The following is an 18,780-nucleotide window of genomic DNA, read 5'->3' on the forward strand; positions in this document are numbered from 1 at the left end:
ATTTCTTATTTTTTATTTTTTATTGATTCTGAGTTTGAATGAACCGAGTGTAACAATCGTATTAACTGTCCAATGTTTTGTGCAAATTGTGGGTTATTATTAATTTCATTATTGGTCCGTACTGATGGTATAACAGTCACAATTATAGATTACGGTTTCCCACCTAATTAATACTTAATATCTTTAAATGTCCGACTCGTTGGCTGAATGGTCAGCGTACTGGCCTCCAGTTCAGAGGGTCCCGGATTCGATTCCCGGCCGGGTCGGGGATTTTAACCTTCATTGGTTAATTCCAATGGCCTAGGGGCTGGGTGTTTGTGCTGTCCCCAACATCCCTGCAACTCACACACCAACACATAACACTGTCCTCCACCACAATTGCACGCAGTTCCCTACACATGGCAGATGCCGCCCACCCTCATCGGCGGGTCTGCCTTACAAGGGCTGCACTCGGCTAGAAATAGCCACACGAAATTATTATTATTATTATCTTTAAATGTATGTATTCACATTAAAAATCTCCTAAAAATCATCTTCAGCTGAAGAACATTAACAAGAACACCAAAAAGATAAAACATCAAATGCATCAATTTAATAAATTACTTATTCTAAGATAATGTACAATTTTTGTATTAATGATAACATGTGTGTGATGACTAGAGCCCGGATTTCCATGCACTATCAAATCTCAAAATATGCATGCATTAATGCACTATAATATGGCAAAACATGCACAATAAACTGGAAAATATGCACTATCAAAATTCAGTTTCTCTTGAAACTTTGTACAACTACCGTAATTTCTGCCAATGGTCTTAATTTAAGCTCATCCTTTTATCTGTCAGCATATAAACACAGAAAATGATCTTTCTACATGAGCAGAAGTGACAGGTGCACACTTAAATGAAAACATTAGGGACAAACTGTGGTCAAATTGTACGTATTTTGCATTTTTACCACAATCTGTCTTATACAAGCTTGACGAATTCTAAGTCAGGATTTGTATGGATCACTTTGTTCGCAGCTACTTATTCATGCAATGATTGCAGACACTTTTGAATGTCCTCAATAACTGGTAACGATTGCCTGCTGTGATAATGAAGACGTGTGAGGGGTAAGAGTTCCGGGTAGGATATTCCATGATCACAACAGAAGAGGGTTCAGTGCAAAATCAAGGTTTGTGAGCTGCTACCTCAGTACCGTAATGCAGAGTCATACAAGTGTGATACAAGAGATACAACACATGAGCCGTCAATGAATAATGCACAATTTAAGGTTCAGTTTATAGCAGTGTATAACTGGGACACCTTTATTCCTAAGAATTACAAAGATCGACGTGGGGACTTCCGGCTTATGTCAATGTTTACTCAAGCAACAGATAAGAATGTGCTTCGGTAATTGGATTATAGGACCTCTGCCATATGTACTGACTTTGGTTGAATTTTTGAATTTTTAAAAAATTTATTGATCATAATTTACGTGCCACTGAGGCTGAAAAGCCCCTTTATGTAGCGTCTTCTTATAATACAAAACAGGTTTATGAGCACAGTAACTACATTTTTATAATATTAAAGTATTAAACTAAACATGAAACTTTAAAAAAAATGAAAATACAGATACCAAATCCAGTAAGATTAAGACATACATTATATAATAAGTAAGAAAGTAAATCATTAAGCCCTTCTGTTATTTTGGACTACACGGATCTAAAGAATATAAAGGTAAAGCAGAGAAACAATTTTCTTCGAAATATACATATTTCTGATTGCTAGACACAAGAATGCCTGATCTCAGCCTCTTACGTACTCCTCCAGAGATATAGATGATAAAAACTGCTTTAGTTGGGTACAGTTAGTGTTATTTGCGAAACGGTGAAGATTAAAGGCGTTAAAGATACGTGATGCAGTGCAAACAAAGGATTTGTTAAATTTAGTGGTACGATGAAGGGGAATTTGAAGGGTGGTTTTTGTAAACCTATTATCTCTGTTATGTACCAACTCCATAGGTTTAAATGCATTATAAAGGTAAGATGGTGTCTTCAGTTTGAGAATTTTCTGTGTAGCAACAGCTACTGAGATTTCCCGACGTTCATGGAGTTTCAACCATTGTAGCTGTATGTAATAGGGTGTTATGTGTTCATCACGCCTGGCATTTGTAACGTAACAAACACATGCGTTTTGTACCCTCTGTAGTTTTATGTTCAAAGTTTCAGATAAGTCGTCGTATACGACTGAACCAGAGTCAATTATTGGAAATATAAGACTTTGAACAAGTAGTTTTTGCAAGAAAGGTGGTGTACATGACACGTTACATTTCAAAATATGCATGGATGACACAACTTTTCGGATTACATTTGACATATGATCAGACCAGGATAAGGTTCTGTCGAAAATTAGACCAAGTTTGTTAACGGTGTCACTATAATGAATATCTGTCTCTGGAATTTTTATTGCTGGGAGGGATTTGAGGTGAACAGTTTTCAGGAATTTTGTGTAACCTATGCAAATAAGCTGGGTCTTAGCCACATTTAATTGGAGGTTAGGATTTGCGCTCCATTCGATCAATCGAGAGATGTCATGGTTAAAATGTGTTATACAAGAAGATGCCTTAGTGGGACAAAAGTGGAAGTAAGCTTGTAAGTCATCCGCATACATGTGAAAGGTACTGCTTTTAAAGACTTCAGATCTGTCAATATAAATAAAAAAACATAAAGGACCGAGGACTGATCCTTGTGGTATGCCACAGTTTACTGATTCCCAGCTAGAGAATCGACCATCAACGAACGTGACTCTTTGTGATCTATTTGACAGATATGATTCAAACCACGACAGAGCACTCTGGGAGGAGCCAATTGACTTCAGCTTAGCAAGAAACAATTCATGATTAACAGAGTCAAATGCCTTAGAGAAATCAAAGAGACGGAAGGTAGTAAGCTGCCTCTTATCGGTGGCCGCGCGTATATCATCTGTAACCTTCAGAAGAGCAGTAGTAGTACTATGGCCCTTCTTGAAGCCAGATTGGTAGCGATTTAGAATGTTGTATTTAGACAAATATTCACATATCTGCTCATGAACAATTTTTTCTAGTGCATTACTAAGTGCACAGAGGATGCTGATAGGCCTAAAATCACTACAGACTGTTGGTATTTTCTTTTTGGGCACAGGACGTACATTGGCACGCTTCCACTCTGAGGGATAAACTCCATTCTGTAGAGAGAAGTTCAATAAGTGCACAAGGGCAGGAAGAAATATGTCCATGCAGGTAGAAATTATGGATATTGGAATATTATCTGGACCTTTAGCTTTAGTTCGTATTGATCTGACTGCTTATTCTACCTGTGAGGGGTGTACGTACATGAAATAGAATTTATCTTTGTTACTTGGAGTGAGATGTCTATAATGTTTGGCAGTCTCTGATACTTTCGGAGAGTTGGAGTTAGAGACTGATGTCATGTAATATTCAATTAATTCAGATGGAGTAACAGGCATCTGGCTATCTAGAGTGTGACTGACTCCAATACCAAGAGATTTTGCAGCACGCCAAGAAGCTGAGGTGCTCTTACAATTACGGAAGATGTTGTACGTATACTTCACTCTAGTGTTCCTAATTACTTGTTTTGTCTCGTTACGTAAGATCCTGAATTGTTCGTAATCATCTGGAAGTTTAGTTTTAATAAATTTCTTCCTAGCTCTGTCCCATTTACTTATCAATTCCTTAATACGCTTATTGAACCATGGTGATGACCGGTGTTTTACGAGAATTCTTTTTTGGGCCGCATGCTTGTCATAGAGTGAAAGTACAAAGCTGTTGAAGAGAGCTTATCTCATTTGAACAAAATATTGGATCAGAATATGTGATTTTAAAAAATACTTGCTCCCGTAAATTTGGTCACAATTGTAGGTTGAGATTTCCCATCTAATCAATACTCATTATCTTTAAATATATGTATTCTCATTAAAAATACAGTAATACAGTACCAGTTTCAATCTCTTAGAGATCATCTTCAGATGAAGAACATTAACATTAACACGAACATTAAAAAGATAAAACAACAAATACATCAATTTAATATATTGCTTATTCTAAGACGATGTATGATTTTTGGTATTTTAACGATAAAATGTGCGTGTTGACATATTAAAAACAGTAATTTTTCATGTCTATAATTCCCTTCACTTGTGTTGTTCTTGTATTTTTAACATTAACAAGAACATAGAGATAAAACAAATACATCAATTTAATGCATTACTTATTCTAAGACGACGTACAATTTTTTATATTAATGATAAAATGTGCGTGACAACATATTAAAAATAGTAATATTTCATGTCTGTAATTCCCTTCACTTGTATTGTTCCTGTATTTCAAAAATATGTTTTATAATAGATCTTCCACTCTGTGATGGGTAAGTTGTAAATGGTCGTCATAGTATGAATTTTCAATTACTGTAAGTCTCTGTGACCATATATAGGTGTCGAAACCGGTACTTTAAATAAAATATGTTGTAAATAATACTCCTGTACAACACGCATTGTACTGAAAAGGTTGAACTTTTACCCAAAATTTTAACATTGTGATTGCTAAGAGTATGTAAACTGCCATTTTTGTGGTAAAGGACATTCACAGTATGAGTCTCTGACCTTCTGATCTGGTGGAGCGATGTTTGAAATTATTCCACGTAGAGTGAATGTTTAAAAAAGAAATTTAAAGGAAAATTACATGGGAAATCAAACAATATAAAGAAAATATTTTAGATAAATCTGTAGGTGCCTTATGAACAAGTGTGTAGCCACACAATACCAACACTAGACAGACTGGCTAGTGGGATATAACGGACTAGCTTATGGTGGTTCTGGGTGGGGATGGTCAGGTGGGGGTGGATTGGGTATGGGTATATGAATTGGAGGGTTTAATGTTGTACTTTTACTCTGTTTTCTTTTGATATTAATAGGAAGAATTATGTCAAAAAGAATGTTAGATTTTTCATTAATTTCATTCATATTGTAATTTGGATTGATGTACTGTTCAAGGAAATGTGACACAAAAGTGTTGGGTGTATATGCAATGTACTGCTTTATATTATGACTATGACTTTCATAAAAGAAAAAATGACACAAAAGTGTTGGACATACTGTGTGTGCAAGAGAGATCAATTTTAATGGACTCATGTGTAACCACAAAATATTTCATAAATGCTTCAAGACATGGCAATAGTGTTATATTAGGTGTTCGTGTTTTCCAAGTTGCATTTGATGTTCTATTCCATTTATAATTGAAGGCTGAAGATGGCCCAATTCAAGGGTCAAAACTAGTCCTGAGGTAATAAATAATATTAACATATTATATACAGTAGGTCTATTGAACATTTCAAGAAAGCTTATGACTCCATCCACAGACCATCATTATTAAAATTTTTAAGACATTTCGGACTTCACCCAAAGCTAATCAAATTGATTGAACTTACTATAATACAATTTCTAAAATTCAGTTCAGAGGATAACTTTCTGAACCATTCTTGGTAACAACTGGTTTAAGACAGGCCTACGGATTGTCACCTCTTCTTTTCAACCGTACACTTGAGTATGTTATGAGGGTATGGTACAAGAAAAACTCAAAAAATATAAAAATTGGGACCCGGAATGATAACATACATTTGAACTGTTTAGGATTTGCTGATGTTCTAGTTCTTCTGGCAATGATATTCAGGAAACAAAACAACAAATAAAATCTTTACAGGAAATAGCTCAAAATATTGGTTTGAAAATTTCATTTGAAAAAAAAAAAAAAATTATGCTAACTCAACTTCTGCTTGCAAACAAAATTAAGCTGGAACACCAAGAAATAAAAGTTGTAGAAAAATTTTAATATTTAGGTGAAGTAATCACATATAACCTGAACGAGAAACCAACATGGCAAAATAGAATAGATAAACTGGTTTCAGCACAGCATATTACCAATATAATAAATCATATACATATAATAAAAAGTCTCTCTCAATAGCAACCAAATTGAAACACTACAAAACAGTCACCCAGCCACAAATTACATATGCATGTGAAACATTATTCAAAATAACAAACACAGTTGCAATAGGTAGAGTACTAAAGTTAGAAAGGAGAATATTGAGAAGTCCAATGAAACAGTTTATAAAGTTTATAAAGAAATAGGACCTGTGACTAGCACACTGAAAAAGTAACAAATATCATTCTTAGGGCATCTAATACGGTCACCAGAAAATAGAATCAGTAGAAAAGTAATAGAAAAGTTATGGAAGAGTAAGAATAATATTAGATGGATCACAAAACTTAAAGAAGACATGAGAGAGTTACATATTACAAAGAAGATTTAAAGTACAAAACAAATACACTCAAGTTATTGAAAGATAAACACACCAAATTACAGATGAAAATTAACAAGCAGGGAATGGGAAGAGTGATTCTGAAGCAGAAAGAAAATTACTTTCAGAAAGGATGAAACAGTATTGGGTTGACAAAAAGAAGAAAAACCTCCATAAACATGACTAATGTTGGATAAATAAATAAATAAATAAATAAATAAATAAATAAATAAATAAATAAATAAATAAATAAATAAATAAATAAATAAATAAATAAATAAATAAATAAATAAATAAATAAATACATACAGTACTGAAAAGGTGTATAATCAACTGATAAAGAAGACTACACAGTCAACAATTAAATATTTCTTTGCAAAACAATGTGGCATTTAAAATGAATATCAAGCGCCTAACGAGAATACTTCAGCTACAGTACAAAGGATTTGCACGAAGGGAATCCGCGACAAAAAATGAACCGACTACAGCATTATCAGATTCTACCGAAGTATGTAGATTTACGGTATGCAGATAGACTTAATGAAGTTATTTTAGTTTATTATTGTGTGTTTCAATATTAAAAATTTAAGTGTATAAATTTTGCATTAAAATGCATTTCAGAAACATTATGATTATTTTTTGTAAAAAAAAAAAAAGAATCTGTGCTGTTTTAAACTTAATATGAAAGTAAACAGAAACCTAACCCTATATTTTACATATAAAATTCAGTGTTCTCCGCAGAAATTTTCGGCAGCCGGGCGGCAGGAATAAGTAACCGGGTGGGGAATACTATGTAAGAAATGAATATGATAAAAATTTTAATTTACTCCCCTCAGAGCATTGAAAATATCAGACAGGTGAACACCAACTGCAAAATTGAACTATTTTAGTGTTATCAACTGATCATGAATCACGACCAAGACATGAGTATTTTGAACTTCCAGTGTTCTACTGCTCCTTCATAAGCATATAACACTGGGACTTACCACTCGGTTGCTGTGGAAAGTCGTACAGGTTCGTGATGTCATGCGGAATCGAGTACTCGCATGCGATTCCACACGAATCGAGACACCGCTCACGCACGATATTGTATACATGATAGTCAAGCTAAACATTTAAACTCCGATGTCATGGATGCAATTATGCTGACAATAATGAAGGTTCATCATTTAAATAAAAAGTGTTACAGTATTTACATTTATAATACTCAATGACTCAAATATGTATTAATATTATGTGACTAGCACATATCCAGCTTATGTTATCAGGGCGGCCTGTAAAAACAGCTGAAAAGGTCCTAGGGAGAACACTGAAAATTACACAATTTATGCAAATTCGGTATGCGCGGCAATGTCGCGGAATGTAACAATCGCTTATAGCGAGGTCTACCTGTATGTTTTATAAAAGATCTTCTTCCACTTTGAGATGGGTCACTTGCAAATGGCTTGCCAGTTGTTATTACATGGTTGAAATGAGTGAGAATGTGACTTGCTGCTATAATTTGAGCTGTTGGTACTGCCGTACACAGCACACTTCCAGTAGGAACGCGAACAGCCAGCTCAGCAACAAGAGAACATCTCAATCCATTATGTGGTCCGCCAGAACCAGTAAGGGTTCATTGGTTTGGGTACTGTGTTTTGTTTTTTTTTGCATGAGGAATACCTTAAATTGCATCAGTAGAATAAGCATCATTTAAATATATATATACTGTGAGTATTAAAATGTTGAAATTTGGAGAGAAAGGTACAATCTATTATCCTGCAATGCCAGCAATACCAAAATTATGTCTGTACGCATTTAAAAATAAACAAAATGTTAAACGTGAATATATCAAAAACTAACTGAACACACAGAAATGTGTATAATTTATAGAAAAGGCCTTTATATTTTTAAAAGTTTTATCAATATCAATAGATCATTAACATTATTAAATCGATGTTTGCCTTCATTGTGCCTTTTCCTTATTTCTAGGAAGAATGCATGGATAAAGTTATCCCCCACAAATCATACATGCCAAAAAATCCATGCTGCTATAGCAACAGGCAAGACTCACTTAATGTGCTCAGCCAACTTCTCAATTCTCTTTGTAGCCTCATCTTTCTCATGGGTCTTCTGTAGTAAACGGTTCTCAATCTCAGTCTTCTTACGACTCTCATTGTCTAGTCGATCCTGATCAGACTTCTGCTCACGGTTGACAGAATCCAGCTGCTGCAAGTACATGGCTGAACGTTTGCCAGCCTCCTCTTTAAGTCGATGGTATTCCTGGACCTGCAGAGGGCCAATATGGCGCTATTAGTAAAGTTACGAACACTCACATCATATGTACAACACAAATCATATTTACAAAAACTGTACAATTGAAAAATGTAAGTAATAATTATTTCTAGACATAATAGTATATTGGGTTTGGTTTGTACCATACAAAATGAAATGAGACAAACATCAGGAGAGTTTGATATTTTCCATTTGTGTTCAAATCATTCAAACCATATAACACTAGAACAGCGGAAGGGGTCAAAATGACACTCGGCTTCAATTTTTCTTTAATAATGTGCGCATTCTTGTATCAGGTCTCTTTAAATATCTTGACTTTTCATCATTTTTCGTGCCGTTCAGGGTGATGTATCGCACCCAGCAAATTATTTACATTTTCATAGATTTTTGATATGACACACCCTGGACAGTGGTAGGGGTGATTTTGACACCAGACTTGTACAATTCCTTAATACAACTTAGCACTTTGCACTGTCAGACAACACTGTGTACCCGGCCTGAATTATTAGTACTGTTGAGCTATTACTGCCAGATGAGTGTTCCATCTAGCGGGATTATTATATTCATCTCATTATTTAGAAAGTGTTCTTCTTACAGGCATGTTGTGTTACGATCGTCTTTCTACTGAAGAGGTATGCTAGAAAATACAGATGTTGAGTCTGAAAGTGAACTATCTTTTCAGATGGTTATTTCTTGCTTGAGACAAGTAAGACTAGTGAGGACGAGGATCATAATGAGACAGAGGATGAATTATCCGCGGGAGAAATCAAAAGTGCTAAGCTGCCTCCAAACTCGCCCCAAAGGTCTGCCTCAGGTGTTTCATCAGCGAAGATGGTCGCCCAAGACGGAACCGAGTAGGAAGTCTTGGATTTGACCTCTTCATCTGGAAGGCGGGCTGCAATGAATATCCTGAAAGGGTGGGGAGGTCCTATCACATATGCTTACCGCAGAGTTGACGACTCTGTCATTAATGCCTTTCATCTCCTGTTTGATGAATCAATGCTTCGTCTAATGAAACAACACACAGAATAAAACGCTCAGAAAGAACTCGAGAACACGGACTGGAACTTGTCGCTCGAGAAGTTGGGGGCTATGACTGCCAACATGTACACCCACGTCTTTTTGAACATTCTAGACCTCCCAGATGTCAATGTTTGGGTTATTTACAAGCAAGTAACAGGTAGGAAGATAAAGCAGAAGAAGCTGGCAAATGAAATAACAAGGCGGGACGAGCAAGAGCAGCAACAGGAACAACAACAAGAGGAGGTGGTAGGACAGTGTCCATCTAAAAACCGGAAGAAGCGTCAGGTTGGTCTGTGTAAAAGCAACAAATCCAGCGATGCCTGCAGCAAGTGTCTCAAATCTGTGTGTGCAAAATGTGCACCAAATGCAGAAGTTGTATGTGCAAAATGTCTTTAGGGTGTTTTCAATTTTACCTCAAATATTTCAGAAAATGTATAATTTTTGCAATGTGGATGGCTAACTAAGGAGAAGTGTTCAATTGGATAATTTTGTCAAAACTCCTTAGAGAAACATGGTGCAGTTGCTTGTGATTATGCATGTGTCCATGAGTAATATAAAAGGTCCATACACTAATGTCAGGTCTTTGTGGGTAAAATAAATTTGTGGAAATACAGTAGAAGAAAATAAATCTCTTATTGTGTTCTATTTCGAACGTTTCCAAGCATTTCTTATGAAGTGTCAAAATGACCCTTTACTGCTGTTCTAGGAAATGTGAGATTCTAAGCTATTGTAGTGTTCAACATGAATATTTATTTCTTCTAAGTAAACAAAGCAAAGTACGTTCAAAGCATTCAAGTTTTCAAGCAGTTCTCCTTATTACACAAAGCATAAACCCTAGGGATTGTGTCTCGTATTCTCAGCCGTAAAAGTATATATCAAAATTATAGTATTTCAGAAATAGTTATGAAATAATCCAACATATTTAAAAACAGATTGGAGCCTCATAATATTACAACCCAGAAAGACAAACTGAGAAAAATCACCAAAATAAAGTCGATATACCATGTTTTAAATTACAAATTTGATTGCACGTGATAAATTTCATACTTGAGCCCATATTGTCAAAAAGTATCAACTTGTGAAAATCTTAACAACATATGTTCAACCCTTAAAATACTGTAATCAACTTTATTGATAAGATTACTTTTTTTTCTTTTTGCTATTTGTTTTTAATTTGCACCGACACAGATAGGTCTTATGGCGACGACGGGATAGGAAAGGCCTAGGAATAGGAAGGAAGCGGCCATGGCCTTAATTAAAGTACAGCCCCAGTATTTGCCTGGTGTGAAAATCGGAAACCACAGAAAACCATCTTCAGGGCTGCCAACAGTGGGGTTCAAACCCACAATCTCCCGAATACTGGATACTGCCCGCATTTAAGCGACTGCAGTTATCGAGCTCGGTAAAGACTACATTAAACTATATTGGAGATACATGTTTCGTCCTCTTATGGGACATCTTCAGTCACACATAAAATCATTGGAAATATGGTAAGGACACATTAAAATTAGTGAATAAAAAGTCTATGAATCTTGTGACGTGGCATATTAGCGTCTTGTCAACTAGAATCTTAAAATAACACAAACATGAACATGATGTGAAGCATGAAGTCCAGTTATTGCACAGGTTAAAATGTCGTAAAGTGCAAGGAATTACACAAATATAACAGAACTTGAGTGGCTATGCAAATTAAATTTATCATATAGTTACCCTGACATTGTGAACATATTGTACATGTTCTTGAATGTGTACATAAAATAGTGTAATATTAATGCCATGTTAAAATAGCTTCTTGTGATGTGTTGAAGAAAGGTGGACTTATGTTGAATGATGCAAGTTGAACTTGGTTGTGTTGTTGACAATATGAGCCTAAAAAGGAAAGAAATATGAATGAACTATTGAAAACTTCAATGTGAAATCTGTGATACTAAGGCAGAACCAGATATGTCCAAAAACCTGATTTTTTCAGGAGACGCATTTTAAAGTTTGCGAGATTACCCAAAATCAGTTTTAATTCCGATTGGCTCGAATTGATGTGGTAAGGTTATCAAAGGGTTTTCAACCATTCTGTGTGGGCATTGTTGTAAAACATTCAAAGGGAGCAAAGATACTTACACTCATTGGACATATGGTGCTTAGCCTCCATAGATTCAATACAAATTGTTCATTGCGCTAGCGACAAATACATTGTTATCCATACAGGGTTTTGCTATCTTAAACCTCATTACTCTATGTACATATTGGTATTAAAAGCAAAAAATCCCATTTTTGGGCATCTGGTTCTGCCTTAGTACCACAGAAATGTAAATTGTGTGCCCATCTGGTCACTCACTCGTCCTGTGCCGTCCACTTCACATCAAGGGTTGAAGCTATCTGAGTGCAGTCCTCGGAGGCCGTTGAGGACTGACTTGGGGGGGGGGGGAGGTTGTGGGGAGTTTGATGTAAGGGGAGAGGTGTGGAGTAATGCATTACTTACGTGCCTTTGTGTAAAGAACTTAATGATTATCTCCTCAAAAAGTATATTGATTTCTTCCGATATTTCATTTAGATTATAAATCGGGTTGCATTTCATGATCAATATTTATCAAAATGTTTCAAAAATATTCAATAGATTCACTTTCTTACTTAATTGGAGAATTTGAAGGTCTTGTTTTATGTCCGTGAATGTATGATTGGTATCAACCATGATAACCCATTGCCGAGAATCTGCCATATTTCGAGGCATTAACATGTTCCTTATACCTTATGCTAAAATTGCGGCCCGTCTGTCTGATGTTACTGGCGGGACATTGCTGGCACTTAAATTTGTAAATTCCTGATTTCTGAAATTTGTTATTGACCTTATTTATAGTGTGCTGATTATAAAAATGATGAGCATTGTTGTTGGTTGTCTTGAAAGAAACTTTCATATTTTCTTGAAAAACATTCGTAATTTCATAGATTTTACTACAACTGTAGGTGTCTCCTTTCTTTTTAGTATTTTCAGTTAATGTTGAAAACAATTTCTTCTCGACTTTGTTAATAATTTTGTCCACAAATTGCCTGTTGAACCCTGTTACTTTTAGCTATTAAATAGTATCCAATTCATTTTTACAATATACTTCTGACATGGGTATACTGTAAGCCCTATGAATCATACTATAAAAGGAGGCCCTCTCATGTGCTGCCGGGTGTATGGAATCTTGTCTAATTACATTTACAGTTTGAGTGGGTTTGCTAAATATTTTATAACTAAGTTTATTGGAGGTCCGGCCCCGCAGTGTAGGGGGCAACACGTCCGTCTGTCACCCGGCGGCCCCGGCTTCGATTCCCGGCCAGGTCAGGGGTTTTTAATTGTAAATGATCAATATCCCTGGCCTGGGAACTGGGTGTTTGTGTCATCCTTAACGTTCCATTCCACACATTCAACACTTTACACTTTCGCCATTTACAAAATACACACAGGTTTCTCACATATGGTGCAAGTAGGGGCAAAAGATCTTTCTAGGCCGATGCCCCGAACAAATAGCAAAGGAAAAAAAATGTTTATTGGAATCATTAATGACTGTAAGATCAAGAAAATTTAACGCTTTATTATTCTCACTTTCAAAAGTTAATTCAATCTGTGAATCCATATTATTTAATTGTTGCAATACCTCCTCTCCATTAGAAATGCTGTGAGCAATTACTGTTTTGAACAGATTTCAAAATATTAGGAATGAGTCCCTCTCTGAGACAGCTTTTTAAGAAACAATGTCCTTAGCTATTTTAGCAATTTTGGTCTTCAGATTTAAATATCTGTTAGGTCTACCTGCTTGGTTGGCATCAACACTGCACATGATAAATTTCATATCTGAGCCTGTATTGTCATAAGGTATCAGTATTTATGTAACGGGTTCAACAGTATTTAATTGTTCCAATACCTCCTCTCCATTAGTAATGCTGTGATCAATTACTGTTTTGAACAGATTTCAAAAAATTAGGGATGAGTCCCTCTTTGAATGGTATGACTTTATTTTGGTGATTATTCTCAGTTCGTCTTCCTTGGTTGTAATTTTATGAGGCCCCAAGCTATTTTTAAATACAGTGAAACTCAGTTAAGAAGTTCACGCATAAGAAGTTTTCCCGCCTAAGAAGTGTGATATTCTTGGTCCCTTGATCGGTTGCATTAAGATATATGTATATTTTTCCCGTTTAAAGTGTTCTGTTGTAAATATATTTCCCTGTTAAACAGTTAAGATTTTAGAGTCCCTCCAGTCTCCGGGTAAGTTGAACCCTGTGTTAGACCATTTGCGCCTGTCATGGAGCCTCTCCGGGCTTGCCAAGGCCATATGACGTCACGCTATGACAACACGAACACCAGATACTCACTCTCACCTTGTGGAATCAAATCAAACCCATCAGTCGAAATTTCCACTCCACCGTTCGCATCTAGCGGAATAGAACCAAATGGGATTCTACGCAGGAAACATAAAGCACGCAATGGATAGTTTGATAAAACTTTAATGCAGTAAGTTGCGTGCCGCGACAGGGTGAAGTCATTAATCAAGGTGGCCTCAACATTAATTAAAAACCATAAAATGTATTTGTCCACAACAGAGCATCTTCTTATGCATTACTGTTTGTTAGGAATACATGTACGACAACCCTAGGGTATGCCACTCATAAAACTGTTCACGGTAAATAGTGTACATTCCAAGCAATGTCAATTATCGTACTGACATACTGTACTGTATATGGACTCCAACATGATGATGATCATCATTTCCCTTTATCCAGTTGAAGCTGGGTAGGGGCAAATATGGTTTCTCTCCACAGCAGGGGATGCCCAAAACCTTTTCCGAGGCATCATATTTGCTTTATCCATATAGGCTATTGTTATGACGGGCTCGCCACACCAAAAGCATTTTATACCTACTGCCAGGTTCAAAGGCCGCCCCTAACATAGAGACAGACGCCTTTCGTAGCTGCTCCTCTGGAGTACAGATGCTACGGGTTTGTCCCTTTTACCATCTCCACCGTTCCAAAGTTCACTTTCTCTGCCATAGATACCAACATGATAATATTATTCTGAAATAAGGTCAACAATAATTGCTAAAAAACTAAGTACCGTATAGGCCTAATCTACCACAAAATTGAATATTCTAACATGTATGATTTTTCATTCCCTTGCTTATTTCCTTCCAGGCATTCTCTCTTACGCTGCTGTTGCAATAATACTTATGGGTCTTGCCGTAGAGGAAATTACATTTTGGAACTAAACTGATAAGGTTTTCTTGTCCATTATTAGTGAGGTGAATAAACTATTATGAAACAAAGAAACTTCCCGACTCTATGCAGGAAACAGACAACTTGCCAGCTGACAGATATGCCGACAAACAGCCGGCCAAAAGATCCCGATCGTCTGCGAAGTTGAACGAATGTTGATAACCAACTGGGTGTTGGTGAGAGTGGGCCTGACACACCCACACAGAGGCATTGCGATACCATGTGCTGGCATAAAATTGAAAGTTACTTTTATTTTTACCCTTATACGAGCTAAACATTGTATTAATGTGTCAGTCATAATATTACAACGCATTATTAGAATGCAGCACAAGGATGAGGATACATGAAATAAAATTCTCGTGGGGAAAGGAACTGCTTACATTTAGATGTGCTAGTGTTGCTACTGCACCTTTATCATTTGCACGCAATACCGCAATACTTTCCCATGCACTAATTTCTGCAACTTTGAACCTGCATTTCTTTTCTTCATTACCTATAGCATGAAGAGGATAATAAACTCAATACCGGCTCGGCCATGCGGTACTTGCGAAACAGCCAGAAACTACGCCCGTTGCGGTGACAACCAGTAGGAATGCAGGGACGATATAGGCCTATGAATATGTTCTACGAATCCCTAAGAATAAGATACCGGATTTCCCATTTGCTGCCATCAACTTGAGGCAGGTGTCGGGGGTGTGAGGACGACAGAAAGCACACGCTAATGAACTGTAATACACATCTTGTCTTTTTGTCTTGTAAGCCTAAGCTACGGATTGCCAAGAGTAGTGTAGTGTGGTAATTAGTGAGAATAGGAGTCAGTGAAGTTAGTTGTACTTGTAATATCAACATACGAACGTTGTAAGTGAAAATGAACGGATCTCAGAGGAAGGTGATCGAGCGGAAAGCACTAACAATTAAAGACAAAATGGAGATTATAAGGAAAGTGGAGTCATCTACACTTTCCTGTGTTGCTTTGGCAAAGGAGCTGGGGATGCTGCCGTCTACTTTGAACAGCATTGTAGTGAAGAAAGAAGAGATCTTGGCTTCTGAAGGGAATACTTCAGCAAATTGCATGGAAGTTAAATCTGGAAAGTACGATGAAGTAGAACAAGCTCTGCTGATATGGTTTAAAAGCAGCGAAGTTTAAACATACCATTGAGCGGGACTATTGTGAAGGAGAAAGCCGAAAAATTGTGTGCAAATTAAAGGTACCTTTTACCGCGTCAAACAGGTGGCTAGACCGCTTTAAAAATCGAGCCGGCATAATTTACAAAACAATTTGTGGCGAAACAGAGAGTGTAAGTGCAGAAGAAAGAGGAGCATGGAAGGAAACAGTTCTGCCTGATAAAATAAGCAGTTACAAACCTTGGAACATTTTAAATCTTGATGAATTCGCACTTTTTCACCAGCTTATCCCGGATAAATCTCAGGCTTTGAAGGGAGAATCTTGCCACAGGGGAAAATTAAGTAAATTGCGAGTTACAGTATTGATTGGTGCTAATATGGAAGGAACTGAAAAACTACCTCTACTGATGATAGGGAAGTCTAGGAAGCTATGTTGTTTCAAAAATGTCAGGACTTTACCCTGCAAGTACACCAGCAACAAGTGAGCTTGGATGACAAGTTCCCTGTTTGAAGAGTATATGCAGGCATTAGATGCCAAAATGGGAAGCCAGGACAGGAAGATTGTGGTGTTTATGGACCACTGCCCTGCTCATCCCAAGGAGTGACCCCATTTAAGGAACATCAAGGTAGAATTTTTTTCACCGAATACTATATCGGTACTACAGCCCATGGACCAAGGAATCATTAAGGTATTGAAGCAGAGGTACCGAGAATCAGTTGTGCACCGTATGCTGCTATGCATGGAAGCAGGCAAACCCATCTATAAACCATCTCCTTTGGACACAATGCATTTCATTGCCTCATCATGGGATTCAGTGGAGCTTGTAATAATAGCAAATTGCTTCAAGAAAGCAGGCTTCAGTGGTGGTACCAACAGCATTGTTATTGAAGCTCGTGATGAAAAGCCAGGGTGCTGGAAAAATATACAGGAGAAGATGAACATTACCAGTAGTTTCAATGACTTCACTGCCATTGATGATACGGTAATCACTTGCAAGGAGCAGACCATCGATGAAATTTGCAAGGAAATTCAGGCAGGAGATGATGAAGAAGAAGAAGAAGAAGAAGAAGAAGAAGAAGAAGAAGAAGAAGAAGAAGAAGAAGAAGAAGAAGAAGAAGACGAAGAAGAAGAAGAAGAAGAAGAAGAAGAAGTTGAGGAAGAGAATCCCCCAAGACCATCTTGCAGTGAGGCAAGCATCTGCCTTGAAAAACTGAGACGGTTTATGGAAGGTTCAGTCAGTGTGCCTCAGAACACATGGAAGTCAATCTGGGAAATGGAGAGGTTTATACTAAAGAAAGCAGTAAAAACCTGAAACAGTCAACCCTGGAGAATATATTTTCCAAGTAGGAGCCTAGACTTTCATGTTTGGAAATGTATTTAATGTCCAATGCAGTATGGAATTTATATAATGTACAGTTACCATCTACCATTTTAATGTTCTTAGTATTTCTTCTTATCTCTTATGCAAGGTTTTATATAATATGTTCCCTTCTCTTATCAAGTATTTTTAAATACAGTATGTCATGATAATCTAATATTTATATTGTGGCTTTCTTTTAGCAGCTCTTATATATCAGCCTATTTTGGTATTGTTCACAAACAAGGAAATCTGTTGGCTGTGTGTTTCACATGTAGGCCTATTTCAAAGTACAGAATAAGTTTCCGGGCATTACCCCTTTTAAGAAGCTTCCTGCGTAAGAAGCTTTTTTTCTTTTTTTTGGTCCCTTGAAAAATTTCTTAACAGAGTTTCACTATATTAACATTAGCAAAAGATACTAAAAACAAAGAAGACAGTTACGTACGCCCTTTTCACCTACAGTCATATTAAAAACTATGAAATTACGAATGTTTTCAAGAAACTTAATATGAAAATTTCTTTCAAGACAACCAACAACAACGCTCATCATTTTTATAATCAGCACACTATTAGATAGATAGATAAAGAATGGGTGAACCCTGCCTTCGCAGGGCTCCACACGTAGGTCTGTGAAGACCCTTTGTGTCCCTTAAACGGGTTTGCCTAGTCCAGCCCTAGTGCTCCTATAAAGGATACCAGTGTCCGGATTTTGGCATTCCTGGTGTCTTCCAGGCTCACAAAATGTGAGTCAAGGTATCGATGTCTAGCGCTTGCAAGAGCCTCGCACTGACATAACACATGCGTGGAGGTCTCCTCTTCCCTACCGCATCTTCTACACATCGGATCCTGACTGATTTTCATGATGTGTAGGTGTCTCTGTAAGGTATTATGGCCTGTCAACAGGCCAACTACCATTCGCATTCTGGTCCTATTCAAATTTATCAGGACCTTTTTATAACTTTGGCTAGGCCCTTTGATAAGTTCACGTGCCTGCCTTGCTATAGTTAACCTCTTCCAAATGTTTAAGTGAGACTGGTTTGTCCACTGGGATATTACCAGTTTCACGCTTCGGAGTGACACTCCCAGGAAAGGCTCTGGTCCTATGAAAAGACCTTTTGAGCCTTGTTTCGCTAGTTTGTCAGCTTCTTCATTTCCACTGATACCTGTGTGCCCAGGGACCCATAATAGGGTAATTGAGCTAAGTTCACACAGCTGATCTAACATCCTTTGGCATTCCCCTACCATTTTTGATGTTGTTTTAACTGCACATAGTGCTTTTAACGCTGCCTGGCTATCACTGCAAATGGTGATGCATCTTCTGTGTCCAGGCATGTTCCATATATATACAGCACAGGCCAGTATTGCGTATACTTCGGCCTGGAAAACAGTAGCATATTTACCCATGGATAGCCTTGT

At 37.0% G+C, this 18,780-nt stretch overlaps 1 protein-coding gene across 4 annotated transcripts in view; it reads right to left on the reverse strand.

Moving 5' to 3' along the window:
• Window positions 1-18,780, reverse strand: part of LOC136864009 (structural maintenance of chromosomes protein 1A) — a 679,773-nt gene that overhangs the window by 450,398 nt on the left and 210,595 nt on the right. For all 4 annotated transcript variants that reach the window (XR_010859243.2, XR_010859244.2, XR_010859242.2 and 1 more), the window contains exon 8: window positions 8,391-8,605. Coding sequence is in view for 1 of the 4 variants with exons in the window: in XM_067140505.2 (XP_066996606.2) it covers window positions 8,391-8,605 (215 nt within the window). In the remaining 3 variants the exon portion in view is untranslated. The remainder of the gene's footprint in view (window positions 1-8,390; window positions 8,606-18,780) is intronic.

This window comes from Anabrus simplex, chromosome 2 (genome assembly GCF_040414725.1).
Source record: "Anabrus simplex isolate iqAnaSimp1 chromosome 2, ASM4041472v1, whole genome shotgun sequence".
Lineage (NCBI taxonomy): Eukaryota > Metazoa > Arthropoda > Insecta > Orthoptera > Tettigoniidae > Anabrus > Anabrus simplex.